Source organism: Thunnus thynnus, chromosome 20 (assembly GCF_963924715.1).
Source record: "Thunnus thynnus chromosome 20, fThuThy2.1, whole genome shotgun sequence".
In the NCBI taxonomy this organism is placed as follows: domain Eukaryota; kingdom Metazoa; phylum Chordata; class Actinopteri; order Scombriformes; family Scombridae; genus Thunnus; species Thunnus thynnus.
In genome coordinates this window covers 28,097,655-28,116,977 of record NC_089536.1, presented here as the reverse complement: position 1 = coordinate 28,116,977, position 19,323 = coordinate 28,097,655, and the positions used below count along the sequence as shown (strand labels likewise).

Genomic DNA, 19,323 nt, shown 5'->3' with positions numbered 1-19,323 from the left:
AACATTGAGCAAGAACTGGCACCTACCAGGATCAATGTCACATACCTCTCCCTAATACATTATCAAACTGACTGATTTGTTTGTCGCATGACGGCCTATTGCTTCCGTTTTTCTTTTATGAGCTGCCAGTTTTGTTGCTAAATCAAATTAGATGCAACCGGCGAAACGCAGATAAATTAGACAGTGGCAACAATGTCATTTCGAAGGTGTTTTATTTATACAAAGGGTGAGCCAGGGTCAAAACGCTGTAAGAGCCGGAGTTTTTGGGAAACGCCAAGTTTCCTGTCTGCGCGCCGCATTATAAAAGACAGTGGCGGAAGCGCGCACACGCGGTTTGTGTAGAAGCGCTTCTACAGGGCGACACGCAACAGCATCTCACCAGGTATCGTGTGAATATTTTTCCCTTTTAAACTAATTGTTTACATATGTGTCTGTGTTTTATATAAACTAACTCGTCTTTTGCGATAGCCACGAATTAACAGGTTGCCATGAAGGCTGAATGGGAGGCGACAAGGCAAGAGTAAAGCAGATGAATATAAAATAGAATATTAATGTGTAAATTATATTTGTGTTAGAGAGTGTAAGATGATATTCCATTATCGTTTTGATGCTGATGTCGCCAAATGGTCCAGCTAAATCTTTTCAAGTCAGTCTGTTCTGCGGGGACACATAGACGCCTCTTTTCTCACGTACGCCACTGGGGTTTGTCCGCACATACAGCGAGCCACATCTGTCTCTCAATTACATCAGACAACGAACAACAGCGTAGCTTCATCAGTAGGAGTAGGCTACTTAAAGAGGACAGCTAGAGTAGCCGAAATGATAGCGACTTACTTAATGAAAATGGACAATACTCTATTAAAAGATCCTTTATCCATCTAACTAACTAACAAGAACAACCAGACTACAAACTAACAAACACAAACAACAAGGTTAGCGAAGCGTTTCACTTTGGGTTGTTTCCTGATTGGGTGATGAAGTCAGTGTGTGAAGGCAGTGCGCAGGTAGGAAGTTCGACTGCGTCGCGTCCAAACTTTCGAACTTCCTACTTGCGCTCGGCTGCAACCCTGAGGCTTTATGATGACAGGATTCTCAACATAATCATTGCTCCGTATTACTAAAGCCTGAGATGTACAAGTCTGCTCATCAAGTCAATCAAACTCTTATCCGCTAGAACAGTGGAGCTATAATTGAATAAAATTGCTAGCCAGCTGATTGATTGATTGATTGGTAATACCTCACAATACGACAAAATTGTGAGTAGTTAGCTTGCTAAGGAGCAAGGAACGACCTGATAATTGATGAATCTCTAATAAGCTGTGTTGGAAGAAGTATCAGATCATTTCCTTAAATAAAAGTACCAATACAGAAATGTAAAAATACTTAATTACAAGTTAAATACCTGCACAATAAATCCGAATTAAGTAAAAGTGCATAAGTATTATCAGCTTGATGTATTTAAATATTGCAGTAAAAGTAGTGGTTTGGTTCCTCTGACTGATATATTATTATATATGACATCAGTAGATTATTAATACTAAGGCATCAGTATGTAAGCAGCATGTTACTGTTGTAGCTGCTGGAGGTGGAGCTAGTTTGAACTAGGGCCTACTTTATATACAGTTAGCTAGTTTAGTCCAGTGGTTCCCAACTTAGGGGTCTGGCCCCTCCAAAGGGTCACCAGATAAATCTGAGGGGTTGTGAGATGCTTAATGGGAGAGGAAAGAAGAAAAAACAAAGTTCTGATACACAAATCTGTTTGTGTATCAATCTGTCCGTTTTTGAACTTTTTCTCTAATCTTTGATTTTTGGTGAAATATTGGATCAGTTGAACATTTATTTAAATTAAGCCATGTGAGAAATTTAGAGAGAAAAATCACCATTTGGTGGAGCTGATAAGAACTCTACATCTAAATGTGACCCTGACCACACACTGCTTTTTTTAAGATGTCAAAAGCCGAAAGGGTTGGAAACCACCGGTTTCATCTTTAATAATGTGTTGCATTTTAAAAGCTTGTTATATTATCCATTGTGTCAAATCTTCATCTGAAAAGTAACTAATAACAAAAGCTCTGAAATAAATGTAGTGGAAAAGAAAGTACAGTATTTCCCTCTGAAATGTAGTGGAGTGGAAGTATGAAGTAGCATCAAATGGAAATACTCAAGTAAAGTACAAGTACCTCAAAATTGTACTTAAGTACAGTACTTGAGGAAATTTACTTAGTTACTTTCTACCACTGGTAATAAGTTGGTTGACTTCCTGACTCTCAATCAAGGACAAATAGATAGTATTGAGTAACTAGAGAACAGACTTTAAGTTAATAAATAATTATTTGATGATTAGTTCATACATAGATGAATCGACATGCTGACCATTTTTTTTATAAGTTGTTGCTGATTAACTGTGACCCAGACTCTGAGCAGCACAAAACTAGTAACAGCTGATTAATTACTAATTACTTAAAGCTTCCTTACTCTGTACTCTCTCCAGTAAAGTAAATGGTAAATGGACTGCATTTATATAACGCCTTTCTAGTCTTATCTACCACTCAAAGCACTTTACAATACATGCCAGCATTCACCCATTCACATACACATTCATACACTGATGGCAGAGGCTGCCATGCAAGGTGCAAACCTGGTCAAAAGTGCCCCACAATGTTTCTTTGCTAACCCTTTCACATATACACTCCTACACCGTTGGTGTGCCATCGGGAGCAATTTAGGGTTCAGTATCTTATGCAAGGACTCTTTGACATGCGGACTGGAGGATCGAACCACCGACCTTCTGGACAACCCGCTCTACCTCCTGAGCCACAGCCACCAAGTGATACATCATACTAAGAAGTTACTAACTAATGATTTATTACTTCATAATTATCTTACCATTACCTACTAAATCAACCTACAAAACAGTAGCTACTGAGCGTTTACTGAGAAATTTACATTTAGGTCATTAGTATATCCTTAGAGTATGTAATAGTGTAATCAGAATTACAGATTTGACTATGCATTGCTTCAGATTTCTGGGGATTTTTTTGTTAAATATTCTGTTATTGGATGGTTTCTTCTGTTTTATTTTTCTGGGTGTCTCACACACATACACAATGCAGGGTAATATCCAAATGTCTTTCATCTGGGATGAAAAACTATCCCTGTGTGTGTGTTTGTGTGTGTGTGTGTGTGTGTGTGTGTGTGTGTGTGTGTGTGTGTGTGTGTGTGTGTGAGCTTGCGGAATGTAAGGGTCTTAATTTAGTATGGGTGGTGATACTTGGATGGCTCCTGACAAAATGGTGCATGGGTCTAACTGGGGTCACAGAAGGTGTGGATGATGTGGGTGGGCGTCGTGGGAGGTGCCATGCTGATGTAACTCAGTGTACTGTTCCCCAGTGAATGTTTATTTGGTGGCTCATTCAACAAGCTGAGATGCAGGACAAGATGTGTGTTCATGTATGTAAGTTAGATATAAAGGAGACTTTAGCAGGAAGCTAAATGACGCTAATGTGGGTTGTTGTTCAGAGTCTTGGCTCAGTGTGACCGTCTGCTCTGCTTGTGATAGAATGCCATGGTAATGCTTCACACAATATTTGCTGTATCAAAATAAGAACTCTGGTAAGCAGATGATGGAATGGTATTCAGTATTCAAGTATCTCATTCTTGGTTCTGATGATGTCACTTGTAATTCACAACTCTGCCTCTTTCACGTGAATGTGCTTGTGCCTGTAAAACCCAGAGTTAACAGAGCTAGATGATAACCAGCTTTGTGAGACTTCTCACCATCAGGCTCAGTGAAGCCAGGTAACCCAAAGAGAGCCAGTCTGAGTTGAACTTGCTTCGTGCCACAGGCCCCTGATTTTAATTCACAGGCAGGACAATTTGTGACCAGAAGCCTGTTTCAAATAGACATGAACGGGAAAATGGCAAAATCCCATCTGACTGCGCCATCAGGCTGAAGGTGAAGAGAGGCAGACAGGGCAAGTGTCCACATGACCTATAGATAATGGAGTATATAAGGACTTGGTTATTGATAGATATGTACTGCTTTTCTACAGAAATAAGTTCTGTGTTGCTATGACTTTGTATATTGTATGTAAAATTCTTAATGCTGGTCAGTAGCAGACCTCTAGGAGGTGTGGCCTCATAAGTGTTTTGAACCCTATCATAAGGAATGTGTGCAGCATCCCATCTTAAGTCTGATGTGAGCACAGAGAGAATATAAATCTCAATGATATACCACATAACAGGACATCTGTTAGAATCTGGCCTGTGATATACAGTAAAGGTCTGAAGATAACAACTGCCCATAGAAGTAAGTGTTGGGTCAGTGCCAGATAACATCTTAAAACGTACAGGTTTTTTGAAGTCTAGTATGATGCCTTAGCAGGCACATTTAGCTAACTCAAGTCAATGAACAGCTGATCAAGGATCAGTTGGGAGCTGCAGATGGCAGAGAATGAGATTATTAAGGACAATGAATGTGTAACTGTAAAAACTGTAACAAGCCTTGGTCACAGTATCAGAGAGTCGATCAAACTTCCCTAAGTTTTGAAATACCACTATGCAATATCCTGTAGTGAAGAAGAAATTGCTAAAGACAAATGAAGCCTGCTCTCTGGTTACTGAGCAACAAAAATATGTGAAGTTGTACTGAACGTTAGATGGCTGAAATAAAACAAATCAAATTTTATCAAGAAAATTAAACAGAAAAAGTGCCAAGAAGCATATATGACATATAACCCTTGTCCTCTCATCTGTCCATTTCCACCTGGCTTGGCCTGGCTGACAAAGAAAAACAAAAGAAGACAAATAAGTATTAATAAAGTGCATATCATAATGCAAATACAAAACATACATCAACATGTAATCTACAGCTTGAAGCTAATTGGCATCCATAGTCCCCCACAATCAAAACATACGACAGCACAACAACAAACAGTACAAAGCAAAAAAAAACACACAGAACACGCCTTACAAAATACAAAGCTACACACAACAGCTCATCACATACATTCATAATGTCAATTAGAAATGAATAATGTAAACTTGTCAAATTAAAAGCAAGACTACCTGCGCTAATGAGAAGACCATAGATGAAGTTTAGACTCAGTGGTCACACAGCTGATTGGTCTTTAGTAGATTTTTTAATTTGGCCTTGAATGTATTGATTGAACAGTTCTTCATATCATCAGGTAGGGTATTCCACTGAGTTGTGGCTTTCACAGAGAAAGCTGACTGCCCAAATGCAGTGCGAGGAAATGGTATGGTACAATCATGTATAGAGGATATTCTGGAGGATCTAATAGAACTTACTGAGCGAGTGTACACAAAGTCACAGAGTGGAGGAGGGGCCAAACCATTTAAAATTTTATAAACTAGGTACAAATTGGAGAATAATCTAAAATTCTCAAAGCTCAGTAAATTGTATTTCTCCAGTACCCTACAGTGATTGAAATGCATTGGCTTTTTGTCCAGAGTTTTTAGAGTTTGTTCGTATAAGGACTCAAGAGGTTTTATGGCTGTTTCTCCAGCCTGCCCCCAACATGTGATGCAATAAGAGATATGGGAAAGAATCATAGCTTGCATAAATATCTTGGCTGCGTCCAAAGAGAGACAGCTTCTAATATGTCTAAAATTTGCTAAGTTGTACTTTATGGTTTTAACCGTTTTTTTAACGTGTTTCTTAAAGTTCAAATTTGGATTCAATGTCACACCAAGATATTTAAAATTAGTAACTATGTCAATTTTTTCACCTTTGATGAAAATATCAGCGTTAGGAGGTTGTACCATGGTTTTAGAGAAAAACATAGTTTTTGTCTTGTTTACATATATTACATACATATATATTACATATATCATATATATGAAAGATAAATTGATCATATACTGTATGTAAATAATGTGTTATTTATATGATACCTAACCACCAAGGAGTACCTGTACAACATATAATATGAAAGATAACCTTGCTTTACATAGCCTATGTCGTATGTAAATACATATATGTAAAGCAGTATCTACAGTATGGCATATCATCTATCATAAAGGATAAACAACTCAAAAAATCTGTAAATACTGTAATTTCATTTCATTTTTTCTTCATAAGGACATTCCACATTAATCAATTTTTCTCTAAACGTGCCAGTGTTAGCCAGTCAGCTAATTTTCAACTGCAGTGCTTTGTCAAGATATTCTGAAAGCAGTGTTGTGACAGCTTAAGAATCACACAGAAGTGACAACAAGATGCTAAAAAGACAATAATAGCAAAAAAAGCATTATTAAGGCAGGGTACATAAAGAGCAACAGGAAAAAGCAAAACATAAAAGCAACAATACAGATAGAATATCTACTATTTGTTACATTTAGCCATGCAAAGCAATGCGAGGCAACAAAACATGACTAAAACAGTGGCGTTGTTAGGGCTGATCATTCAGGGCTTCAGCCCCGGATATTTTTGGTCCTCAAAAACTGGTATTTAAATGTATCCAAAAGAACTTTACTTGGAGTGTTGGAGGAAGGGGGAGAAATATTGTGTTGCGCATGACAAGACGCATGCAAGCAGCAAGATTCAGAAAGCATTCTGTTAGATGGCAGAGAATGAGATTATTAAAGACAATTAATGTGTAACTGTAAAAACTGTAACAAGCCTTGGTCACAGTATCAGAGAGTTAATCAAACTTCCCTAAGTTTTGAAATACCATTATGAAATATCCTTTAGTGAAGAAGAAATTGCTAAAGACAAATGAAGCCTGCTCTCTGGTTATTGAGCAACAAAAATATGTGAAGTTGTACTGAACGTTAGATGGCTGAAATAAAACAAATCGAATTTTATCAAGAAAATTAAACAGAAAAATGCCAAGAAGCATATATGACATATAACCCTTGTCCTCTCATCTGTCCATTTCCACCTGGCTTGGCCTGGCTGACAAAGAAAAACAAAAGAAGACAAATAAGTATTAATAAAGTGCATATCATAACGCAAATACAAAACATACATCAACATGTAATCTACATTTATGGTTGTGATGTTTAAATAGCATATAATTAAGGCGATTTGTTACTCTATATACTGTATACTGTACATTGATTTGATTTGATTTATTGATTGGTACAGTGTGCAGTTTTAAACATTAAAGATGCACTGCACCGAAGTTAGCTTGAAGCTAATTTGCATCCATAGTCCCCCACAATCAAAACATACGACAGCACAACAACAAACAGTACAAAGCAAAAAAAAAACACACAGAACACACCTTACAAAATACAAAGCTACACACAACAGCAGTGTTGTGACAGCTTAAGAATCACACAGAAGTGACAACAAGATGCTAAAAAGACAATAATAGCAAAAAAAAGCATTATTAAGACAGGGTACATAAAGAGCAACAGGAAAAGGCAAAACATAAAAGCAACAATACAGATAGAATATCCACTATTTGTTACATTTAGCCATGCAAAGCAATGCAAGGCAACAAAACATGACTAAAACAGTGGTGTCGTTAGGGGTGATCATTCAGGGCTTCAGCCCCGGATATTTTTGGTCCTCAAAAACTGGTATTTAAATGTATCCAAAAGAACTTTACTTGGAGCGTTGGAGGAAGGGGGAGAAATATTGTGTTGCGCATGACAAGACGCATGCAAGCAGCAAGATTCAGAAAGCATTCTGTTAGATGGCTCCATGGGATTTCTACCATTCATGGAAATAACAGATTCTTTGATTGCCAGCCTGGAGAGGCTACAGAAGAAAAAAACAAGGCTATCTCTGTTTGGTTTATCACTAACAGAGTATTGGAAATCTTAACACATCCCCAGAGGTTTAAGAATTCAGAAAGAACCCATCATTGGGAGAGACAATGGACAATTTTGCCGAACATAGTGTGAGATGCTGAACAAATGTTACAAATCTTACAAAAACAAGCTGCTCAACTGAGAGAAAAATCTTAAGGAAATCTGAAGACTTTGTTGTGACAAAGAAAAAGATTGAAAAACAACAGAAATCTACTGTAAAGATGTACACACAATGAAGCTCAGGAAGTTCTGGAGAGTCACTATTGACTATTGAGTGTATCCATGGCTGCATCGGACAAGATCTCGATGACCATCACCTAGACATAAATCCCAACAACCCAGATGTCGATACAACAGACAAGTACACAGCTCTGATGATTCAAACTCATCCCATGAGGGTCCTTCACAGACAGCAAAAAATGCACCAAAAGGAAGGGTCTCCCCACAACAAACTGCGCAAACCCAACTGTTCACAAAAGGATCCGAAGGGGGAGGAAAGGGCACAAAAGAAGATCACAGACTGGTCCACTGATTCAGCAGGACTTTTCAAGTTGTCTAAACCTGAGTTAACTGAGTCTGAAACTAAGGTGTTGTCAAAAGGCTTTTCATTTGTTCAAGGGTATTCCTATGTAATGATTTTGATTCTTTAGGTACTTAAGATTGAAACACTTTTTCATAGACAAGCATAATTAGTTATACAGATCTGACGCCTTTAGAGTTAAAATTACTTACATTCCACACAGTGGATTACATGCTGCTCTTGACACTTTTTGCAGACTAGTTGAGCAGGATGTTTCTGCACTCTGTAAAACCCCTCAAAAACATAAACCTATTCTATCTCTTTACAGTACAGTGTGTTCACTTCTAGTTCTTTGTCCGTTAGGTAAAAATATAGTTTTAAAATATTGGCACATTTTGAGTTCTGATGAAAGAGGTGGAAATTTGTTCAGACACCAGCCTCTTTTTGCATACAAGAGAGGAAAAAAATCTTGAAGATATTCTAGTCTCTTCAGATTTAAGAAGCTGCCCTAAAGTCCATGACAACCCAAATTCTCTTTGTTACTTGTGCTCATTGCAACAACACAACCCGCACTAAAGAGTTCACACATCCCCATTCAAGAAAGGGACTCATGTAAAGGGATGTATTACTTGTGCCACCAGTGGGGTGGTTTATATGCTGAAATGTCCATATGACTTGATGTTTGTGGGAAAGACAAAACAACAATTAAAATTTGGATTTCAGAACACAAAACCACTATTAGGAGACATGATCTAATGTCATTCATGTGTCACTGAATGTAATTCGGGATTTTGCAGAAACATGAGTACTGATGTTATGCTTGTTGCAAACAACTGGCTATGTTTTTAATTTTTTTTCTTTTGACTGTATTAAATATCCACAGCGATCACACAGCAGCTAAAATGATAAATACGTCACCAAATTGGGAGTGCTGTGCATATTGACACACGTGGCACAGCAGTGGTAACATTCATTATTAAAACTGGCCAGGATCTAATAGTAAATAATGTTCTGTATTTCTTCTATACATCTGACAGTGGTTGCACAGATTCTAAGTTTATACAGTGAAATTGTAGCAGCCCTTCTCAAGATGAATCCTGAGCTCTATCAGCGCTGTCAGGGCATTTTTATTTCAAGCTAAAAGTCCAAAACTCAGATTCAGAGAAAACTCAGTTTCAGTTCAGTTTTGCTGCTTAAATGCATTCCTGAAAATCTCTGCTGCATTAACATTACTGCATACATGGAAGGATTTCCATATGCTGACACAACCTCTCTAATTGTAAAGCAAAGATATAACATTTTATTGTAATTTGTTGCCTGATTGGTCAGATAAACCTGTCATTACACCCAGGCAGGAGTTTCAGTGCTGCTATTGTGTGTGGACCTCTTTCCTACCAGTCCATTTAAAGAGTCAGTTCGCCCAAAAACCTTTTCTCGCTCACCTCAATTTGGTCCTCCATTCAGATACTTTTAATTTTATTTGTCCAGGTTTGGATATTTCTATCTTTGAGATCATTTCTTCCATCTCAGTACTGTAGCTTCTTGAGAAACTTATTTAGGTTGATTTGCTTCCCAAAATATGAAGACTACAAATAGGCTAACTGTTGACATTGACAATACATGTAAATCTACAAAAAGTGTTAATATTAGCCTACATTATTTATCCAGCTGAAAAACATTTTATAAATGGGAAAAAAGACACAGTGAATGGTGCACAAGCATACCTGATCATTTTTTATATGTTCATTTGCTTCATTTTTGTTGTTTGTCAATACAAACCTATAACCTCCCGCCTCCCACCTCCCCTAAGAGAGACACAAGAGAATAGAACAAGAGAAAAAAAGATAAAGTCCCTGATGATCTTGGCTTAGGCCCAGATCTTTTCAAAACCTAAAAAAAACCTCTGCTAAGTGACAATGATTATAACCATATTTTGATAACATACAGTAATGCAGAGCAACAATAAGCAACAAGACAAAAATAAAATACAACAATTTGCTAAAATGTTAAGAGATATAGTTTACTCTTGCATTTATCACAAATGGGACTGACTGCAGCATACAATTTGACCCTAGACATATGTATTTGATTAAAGGTATACCATGCAGGATTTGTTGGTTGGCGTTTGTAAACACACAGCATTCAAAGTTGGCCCCTCTTCCCCGGCTAAGTGAGCAAGCAAGAGAGAGAGAGAGCAGTGGTGGTCGAGTGAGCTAGAGAGTGAATGAATGGCGCGAGCGGTGCTGGTGAGAACAAAGCCGTGAATCAGATAAATAATTTGTCATTTTCTGATTGTTTCATGGCAGTTCTAAAGCACAAATAAACATGCCTACACCTCTGCACAATTTTGCACAACCCTACGGGGTGGTGCCACATTGCTAGATTTTGTGTGAATGCAGAGCTTCATCCTGTCCGCTGTGGCCTCTCTGCTCTGCATATGTGTAGCTCAGCCTCACCCTCAGTCAAACAGATGCACAGACCTGCAACTCTTTATACATCCATGACACAGAGACAGAGAGCAGAGCGGAGCAGGGGAGAGAGACAGAGACAGCCATGTAACCTGGTTGCTATGCTTGTTGCTAAGTCCTGACGTCACGACGTTAGGAAATTCCTGCATAGTATACCTTTAACTTCTTAAAACTATTAAACCAGTTATAGATCTAAGAATTGCATCCAAGATGTAATTTATCAGAGATGCCACAATCTTGCTTCCAGACTGATTTAGTAAATAATAATAATTAATTTTTAGAAAGATAAGTAAATATTACATTAAATTAACAATAAGAATAGTAATAGTAATATACAGTAATACAGCAGAAGAAATAAAATGTGTTACTTAAAAAGTTCCTAAATAAACACAGAAAAAATAAGGTCTGTTTTGCTACAAAGAACTGATACTTTGAATGCTAGATTGTGAAAGAATTGTAAAAATAGAATGTATGAATGCCATGTATGAGAGACAAATATGGATTATGTCACCGTACAGGCAGGGGTACATAGCAGAGATGAAAGGAAGCTTCAATTGTCTCAACAAGCTGACAACAAATAACCCTCAGCACTGCAATGAATATATCACATACTTTCCTACAAAACACACACACACTCCTACACACAGTCTTAAAATAGAAGGGCTTGTACTGTAAATAAAAATAAAACTTCTCCTACAAACTGTATCCTCAAAACAAGTCTAGTGGATTGTGAATGTGTACAGTAACTTGTTCAAACATCATACTACAGTAACTGAATGACCAATACCTAATGCACTGTACTGCACTGATGAATGTATTTACCACACACACACACACACACACACACATTTAGACTATTTAAATAATCATTGACAACCAACAACTATTAACCAACTATAGTAAGGATGAGTACTCTAGGACATGACCACAATATAAAAATAATTCTAAAAATCAACATGAACATATGACATGACAAAGCCATATGAACCAAAGTAACGATTTTTTTTTTTTTGCTTTTGTATTTATAGCCACTGACCTCAACACAGCAGTCAGAAAGCATCATGGGAGGAGCAGTGGTGGATGAGGGACCTACTGGAGTGAAGGCACCAGACGGTGGCTGGGGTTGGGCCGTGTTGGCTGGCTGCTTTGTCATCACTGGCTTCTCCTACGCTTTTCCCAAGGCTGTCAGTGTCTTCTTCAAAGAGCTGATCAGAGAGTTTGATGTTGGCTACAGCGACACCGCCTGGATATCATCAATACTCCTCGCCATGCTGTATGGCACAGGTAGACAAGGATAATGCATGTCTGCTAATATGGCAGTAAACAGGTGTATACTGTGTACTTATTGGTTGTTTTTTCCTAGGTCCTCTGTGCAGTGTGTTGGTGAACAGGTTTGGCTGTCGACCGGTAATGATGGTTGGAGGGCTCTTTGCCTCGCTGGGAATGATTCTGGCCTCTTTTGCCACTAGCATCATACACATCTACCTCTGTGCTGGAGTTATTACAGGTAGAGTCATAACATATATGCATACATAGGAAATACACAAACATGTAACAAGGATGTAGAAATGTACATGTGATCCATATCCCTTTAGCTAAGTCATATAATGAATAGCTGCTTCTTTTTTATAGCTCCTTTTCTTTAGAATACACAATATTATATATATACTTAATATACTCAATATTGATGAGACAAAACAAAAGGGGTCAATGAAAAAAATACCTAATTACAGTGAAAGACATGAATCACCACATGATATAGAGACCATAAAAAACATTTTAGGTGCATATCATAATTGTGATGGTATGGTAAATAAGTGCATTTTATTTATGCATCTACAGATTCAAATTCACCTCCAGAGTTATTTACTTTTATTTACTTATTTACTAGACCCTGTTATCACAAATGTTACAAATTGTATAGACCCCAGAAAGAGTAGTTGTTTTCAAGGAAACAAATAATGGTAGACCAAATAAACACTCACTAAATCACTGGAACTAGCACTAAATACAGTAATACTGTACTAAAATTTTTGTGTCTTTTTTTCTGCAATTATTTTGTCAGTTGCTCCATCAATACATCAAAGACTTTGGTCCACAGCAACATATGTTGACAAGTACTCTCCGAAGTTTAAGTACTGCACAACAGCAGTGGTAGAATCTGAATAAAAACAGTCAAAATTATGTGTAAGTCTTGTTTTCTATAGCTTTTTAACACATAACAAAACACTGATGAGAAAAGAGGAAAGCGTACAACCTGCTGCTAAAGATTACATCTCTGAAACTCACAAAACAAACTAAACTAAAAAATATATTGGCTTTAGAACACACAGAAGCATTTTACAGAGGAAGTAATTTATGTAATTCACAAATCTTTGCAAAGTGAATTATTTCTGTAACATTGTCTGTCTCTCATCAGGTCTGGGTCTGGCGTTGAACTTCCAGCCGTCTCTGATAATGCTCAATCGCTACTTCAGTGAGAAACGTCCACTTGCTAATGGCTTGGCGGCGGCCGGCAGCCCTGTGGCACTGTGCTGCCTCTCTCCACTGGGACAGATTCTCCAGTACCAGTATGGCTGGAGAGGGGGTTTCCTCATACTCGGAGGCATGCTGCTCAATTGCTGTGCTTGTGGTGCCCTCATGAGGCCCCTGTTGCCCCCTAAGAAGTCTCAGGAGCTGGAGGAGAGTGCTCTCACAGAGGAAGAGAAGCCCCGGCCAAAGAGGAAACTTTTAGACTTCAGCGTATTCAAGGACAGAGGTTTTGTAATCTATACCATTGCAGCATCTATTATGGTGCTGGGCTTGTTTGTGCCCCCTGTGTTTGTGGTCAACTATGCTAAAGAGCTCCACTATGAGGACACTCACTCAGCATTGCTGCTCACCATATTGGGATTTGTTGATATGTTTGCTCGGCCCCTGTCAGGACTGTTAGCAGGCATGAAGTGTGTACGGCCAAGAAGTATCTACCTGTTTAGCTTCGCTATGATCTTCAATGGGTGCACCGACCTAATAGGATCACAGGTAACAATGCAGGCATGGATTCTATATTGCAAGGACAATGAACATGTCTGTACACCCCAAAAAACAACTCCTGTATAAAGGATTTGCTTTTGGATTTACTTCACAAATTCACTACTGTAGAAACCATGTTCATTGCCATCACACAGATCAAGAACTTGACCTGACTGACTCCTTCTCAGAGAAAAAAAAGGAATTTAATAAATGAAAAGATTTTGTCCTCTAATATATATAACTGGTAAAAAGTAAATGATTGTTGTTACATAGATGTAGGTCAGTTAATTAACATTAACTGTGAATACTGTAGATGAGACCGATTGTATTAGGTTAGATTACTGTACGTCTGTAGCTCTAGTGTCTCCTGATCAACAAGGCCTCTTTGTTCACCTGTATGTCCTCTATAAACCAATTTCATGTTCAGAATACCTTGTCTCTCTCCTTGCAGGCAAACAACTATGCAGGTCTGGTGGTCTTCTGTGCCTTTTTTGGCATGTCATATGGCATGGTGGGAGCGCTACAGTTCGAGGTCCTCATGGCTATCGTAGGGACAGAGAAGTTCTCCAGTGCCATTGGCCTGGTGCTGCTGATGGAAGCTATTGCTGTTCTAGTGGGCCCTCCTGGAGCAGGTCAGAGCATTGGATTTGAACTAGGGATGTTGTGGTTCATGGTTACTGTCTGAGTCCCTTGCAGCAAGCGAGAAAATGTGAATAAGTTGCCGTGAGCCAGTGTCTCTCAAAGTAAAAGAAAAAAAAAGATAAAACAGTAAACATCAGTGTTTATACATAAATCAAATTTTTAGGATACTTTTCACACAGATGTTTGAATTATTGACTATTTAAGTAGTTTCAACTGATTAAAAAAATAAACACCAGATATTTTCAAATAAAGACTAAAAAATAATATCCCTACTAATTCTTGTCCACAAAACACATTTTCACGAAAAGGAATGACTAATGACAGTTAATAATGTTCCATAATGAGTGTCTATACCTGGAATGAGAAATCTTTATGGTAACTCTTTCAAGGAACATAGTTTTGTTTGTTGGCAGCTCTAAACTGGCCTTACAAAACCTGCCCAAATCTCAAGATTTTAGTCCATAAAACATCCACTGACAATTTAGCCTGGCAGATGGAAGACAGTGTAATTAGCAAACCAGTTAATACTAAATCTAACCAACTAAAATGAGCCAGCACTGTATTTTAAAGTCAAACACTTTATTTTGCAAAATCATGATAACCTGCTCTGTCAAGTGGTTGTCCTTTGGAGGGACAAAACATTTGATCAAAATGACAATTTTTGTTGGTGTCATTCAAGTGCTCCTGTATGCATAAAGTAGGCATGCCATTTTGTATCCATCCTTTATAAATGAAGAACTTCTTGGGCCCTATCTTACGCCCGGCGCAAAACGGCACCAAGCGCAGGCGCAAGTGTCTTTGTTAGTTTAAGATCGACACAGATGTCATTTTCCGGTCCAGCGTCCACGTTGTTTAAATAGCAAATGCACTTGTGCCCATCAGAGCGCCCATAGGCGTGTTGGTCTTAGGAGGTATTTATACAGACGGACAACAACAGATCAGACACAGATCGAGTTTCCTGCTGCATCAATACATGATGACATGAGGAACACATGAGGAAATAAATGAGGTGAAAACAATGATTAAACTAACGAAGGAAATCAATCTGCACAGCTTCTAGCTGCTGCCAGTAACAGGATCAGCACCTTGGAGAGCTGATCAAGTCCTGATAACTATGTTAATGATTCTTTACATGAATAAGATGAACATTTAATTTTTGAACACTATTTAACAAATATTCTTTAACATTTTTGAGATTACAGTGATCAGGTTTCCATACTTTCAGCAATTAAAACCCTGCTGATTTGACATGTTACTCCATGACTGAACAAAAAGATTTTAAAGACCAAAGTTGTAATTAAAAAAAAAAAACCTTTTCAAAAACCAAACGAAAATACATTTGCAACAAATTAATGAGCAGAATCTTAAACTGGTGGTCTGGGGCTGACCACAGGAGGGTTCAGGAGTAGCAGGGGCCAGTGTGTTTGTTATGGATCGTGCGCTTTCACTTTGTGCATGAGCAGATCCGTTTCCTCTGCAGAGAACCATCCCTTCTGGCAAATGCGCCATCATGATAGCAATCCGCAGGCACACATGGCTCTTAAAGTGAATGGGAGATGACACTCAGATTGGTTTATTGCATGTTACACCGAAAACACACCCATAAGTAATTAGGAGACTATGGACAACCCCTTTGAACCATACGCCTGGCGCATCGACCATTTGGATTTGGATACACCCTAAATGCACTTGCACCATGCGCTTCAGACCGTGGGCTTTAGATCGTTAAAATAGGGCCCCTTGTTATATAGCCATTCAAACCACTTTTAATGTGTAGCCAATGACAAAGACACAAAAAAGCCATGGACTGTGAACTGCAGCTCACATGGTGAGAACCAGTAATGATCATACTAATATTACTGTACTCTCCACCAGGTCGCCTCTTGGATGCCACCAAACAGTACATGTACGTCTTCCTGTTAGCAGGCTGTGAGGTCACACTGTCAGCCATTGTCATCGCCCTGGGTAACTTTTGTATCAGAAGGAAACAGGATGATCCAGAGGCTAAGATGGAGATGGTTGTGACTGCTGCAGAGAAGGAGGGACTGAACCACGGCGTGGAGGGTGAGGAAGATGATGAAGGTGAAAAGGAGCCAAGGGAAAAAGAGAACGGAAAAGCCAGTGCTTTGAACACTGGGGAGGAGATGATAATGGTGGGGGAGGAGGGTGGAGAGGAGACCACTGAGACATCACTATGAAGAATAAGACTAGAGATGAGAAAAGACAAACTGTGCATCAAGAGGCCACACATAAAAAGTACTGATGATGATCTGTGGCAAAGACATGGAGTGAGGAGCCATGCAGAAAGTGAGAGGAGAAGTAGTGTAAGAAAAGATGGCTGATATTGCCCTCTAAATTAAAATCATAGTTTGATATAATGGATACAAGAACTTGTTTAAATCAGATTCTATACATTACTGTTATCCTGGATTTATATGAAGATTGACTTCAGTCGAAATGCTGCAGACAGAATTATTTGGGCATGAAAATGCCCCACTTTACTAGCAAAATTTTTTTTCTGGTAAGATAACTTGTCTATCTACTCAGACACACACAGTATGTGAGGCTATCCTATACTAATTAGTTCATCACCAAAAGGGTGCATTTTAGAACAAAGAAATTGACAGTTTTTTCCCCAGACAGATCCTGTCTTCTCCATTAGGACTTTATATTACTTTCAATTTCCCTAATGATGTCAAAAACTTTGACCAAACCCCCCCCTTTAACTCAAGGTCTACTTACTGACTGTTTCTAGAGCTTTCACCCACATCTCAGAACATAAATGATCGATGATGTCTTCTTACTTTGGCAAGGAGACATATCCCTATTAGAGAGGTTCTATCAGTATGTCTATTAAACTTTGCAGGCCTCAGATGTAAGTGTAAATGTAAGCATAGACACAGTAAAATTACAACAAAGTAGTTAAAAAAAAACAGCAGCAGATTGATCTGTACACAAAGTCTACAGATTGCAATACACACAAAAAGTTTCCATGTATTTTTAAAGAAAGCACCAAAACAAGACGAGAAGCAGATCTCCCCTCATGCACTGCACTACTTATACCCATAAAATATTTATGAAAAAAAAATTAAGCACTGGCACATTTTACAAAATGACCCACAGATAGACTTTCAACAGAAAACCAATGACAACCTAAGAGAGGAAGGACCGTAAAGGACAAGATTGTCTAAATTGTTCCACATACTGACAGACTGAAAATTTTAAGTGTGGAAATTGTGTCAATTTTAAATTGAACAGAAACCAGAAAATATCATCCTTCCAGTCACAAGTGAGACTAGAAACATGCACAACTTCATCACCTGTAAAACAAAAAATACATGATCAGCTGTCCATGCATTAAAACATATGTTGGTGAAATGGAGTGCTCCGTTAAAGACAGGATGACTGAACACAGAGAACCCTTCAAAAGAGGAGATATAGAACACATATATCATTTGAATTATTTCATTTTTTGTGATGGTATTGTGACTGTATGATGTTTTTTTGCTATTTCTTCATTTTGTTGTGTACTTTTATTTAGAAGTTTCTGTGCTCATGCTTTGGAAGCTGGCCACCAATGTGTCTAGATCTCATTGGATAACTGATAAGGATTCAGCCTTCTTGTAGAGTATATATGTTTTTACACATTCTGTAAATCATGCTGATGATGGCCCTGTGCTGAAATGTGTTCCTTAAATAAAGATTCTTAGTTTTTTTAATAAATGTTATGACAGTGCAGCCCTGTAAGAGAGTCCCCCTGTGATGCTGGGAGTGGATAGCCACCTGTTATCATGACAACTTTGCAAACTCCATTCACTAGCAAGGACAGTGAGATACTCTTAAAAGATACTCTGGAAAAAGCTAATAAATGGACCTTGTATTAAGAATATGTCAAATGATAGCTCTCAAGCTCAAGAGAACACTTTCACACTTTCACTTTCAAATGACGTACTTGTTTGTTGCACTGTTTGCTTTACTTATTGAAAGTATTTACTTACACTTTGTGTAACAAGAGAAAAGCTCAAATTCGAATACATGCACCCTGGCAGCTGAACTGCATACTGTAGCAAGTCCCATTTTGTAGTTTGCTCCTTGAGTGCTGTGTGCCACTTTCTGAGACTTCACCTAGTTGCTAGCTAATGTATTTGTCTGTGGGATACTTGAACTTGGATTGTCATCTCAGTGCAGCCTTGTATACTCAGCTGATTAATTATGTCCTACATTGTCTTTAACTGTCCTGTCTACTTAATGCTGCGGCACTGGTACCTGCTGTGTTGTGTGTTACAACTAACATTTAACAAACACTAGAGAGGGAGCATAAGTCCCTTGGCTGAAGAAATGTAGCACACATCTGCTGCACTTACACTATTTTTCTGAGTGGTGTCAAACACAATATAGACACATGCTGCATGTGTTTTGCAAAGATGTTGTCTATGGAGAAAAATGACTCAAAGATTCCCTCCACACATGCTTAAAAACAAAACAAAAAACTCTTTGACTAATAATAATAATAATGATATGGTTTTACTTCCTCAAAAATCCTCCAAATGACATCTACTCCTCCCTCAACGAAAAATCCAGAATCTCTCAATATGCAAATATTGTTCATGTCAAAAGTTTAACTGCTAGATATGAGATGTCTCCTTCTTCACTGTTAAGTCCATTGCTTTAAGTTTCCACATCACATTTTGGGTAAGTTGGATACTGGATGACGATTGGCTCCAAAGTAGGATGAGTTCAATGTTGTTTTGGCTCTGCGTTTGAGTGGAGGGGGACTTCAAATTTTCCATTCAGCAACAGGCTTACATCCACATGAAATCCATGTGAGATCAGCTGAGTCAATTAGCTTCAGTGTACTATTTCACTGTGAACTGTTGATTGAAGTCCTCAGGTGAT

The 19,323-nt window shown here is 38.3% G+C and overlaps 1 protein-coding gene across 1 annotated transcript; it reads left to right on the top strand.

Moving 5' to 3' along the window:
* Positions 1–284: 284 nt before the first annotated feature.
* slc16a3b (solute carrier family 16 member 3b) lies at positions 285–18,314 on the top strand. The gene is made up of 6 exons (XM_067576575.1): positions 285–382; positions 11,802–12,057; positions 12,137–12,280; positions 13,193–13,794; positions 14,237–14,417; positions 16,303–18,314. Exons 2-6 carry the CDS (start codon positions 11,835–11,837, stop codon positions 16,623–16,625), a joined length of 1,473 nt encoding a protein of 490 aa, XP_067432676.1. The 5' UTR covers positions 285–382; positions 11,802–11,834; the 3' UTR covers positions 16,626–18,314.
* Positions 18,315–19,323: the final 1,009 nt, after the last annotated feature.

Excerpts from the sequence above, each read along its gene's own strand:
- slc16a3b (XM_067576575.1), top strand. The coding sequence starts at position 11,835 with ATGGGAGGAGCAGTGGTGGATGAGGGACCTACTGGAGTGAAGGCACCA. Across the intron at positions 12,281-13,192 it reads CTGTGCTGGAGTTATTACAG|GTCTGGGTCTGGCGTTGAAC; the intron begins GTAGAGTCATAA and ends GTCTCTCATCAG. Across the intron at positions 14,418-16,302 it reads AGTGGGCCCTCCTGGAGCAG|GTCGCCTCTTGGATGCCACC; the intron begins GTCAGAGCATTG and ends ACTCTCCACCAG.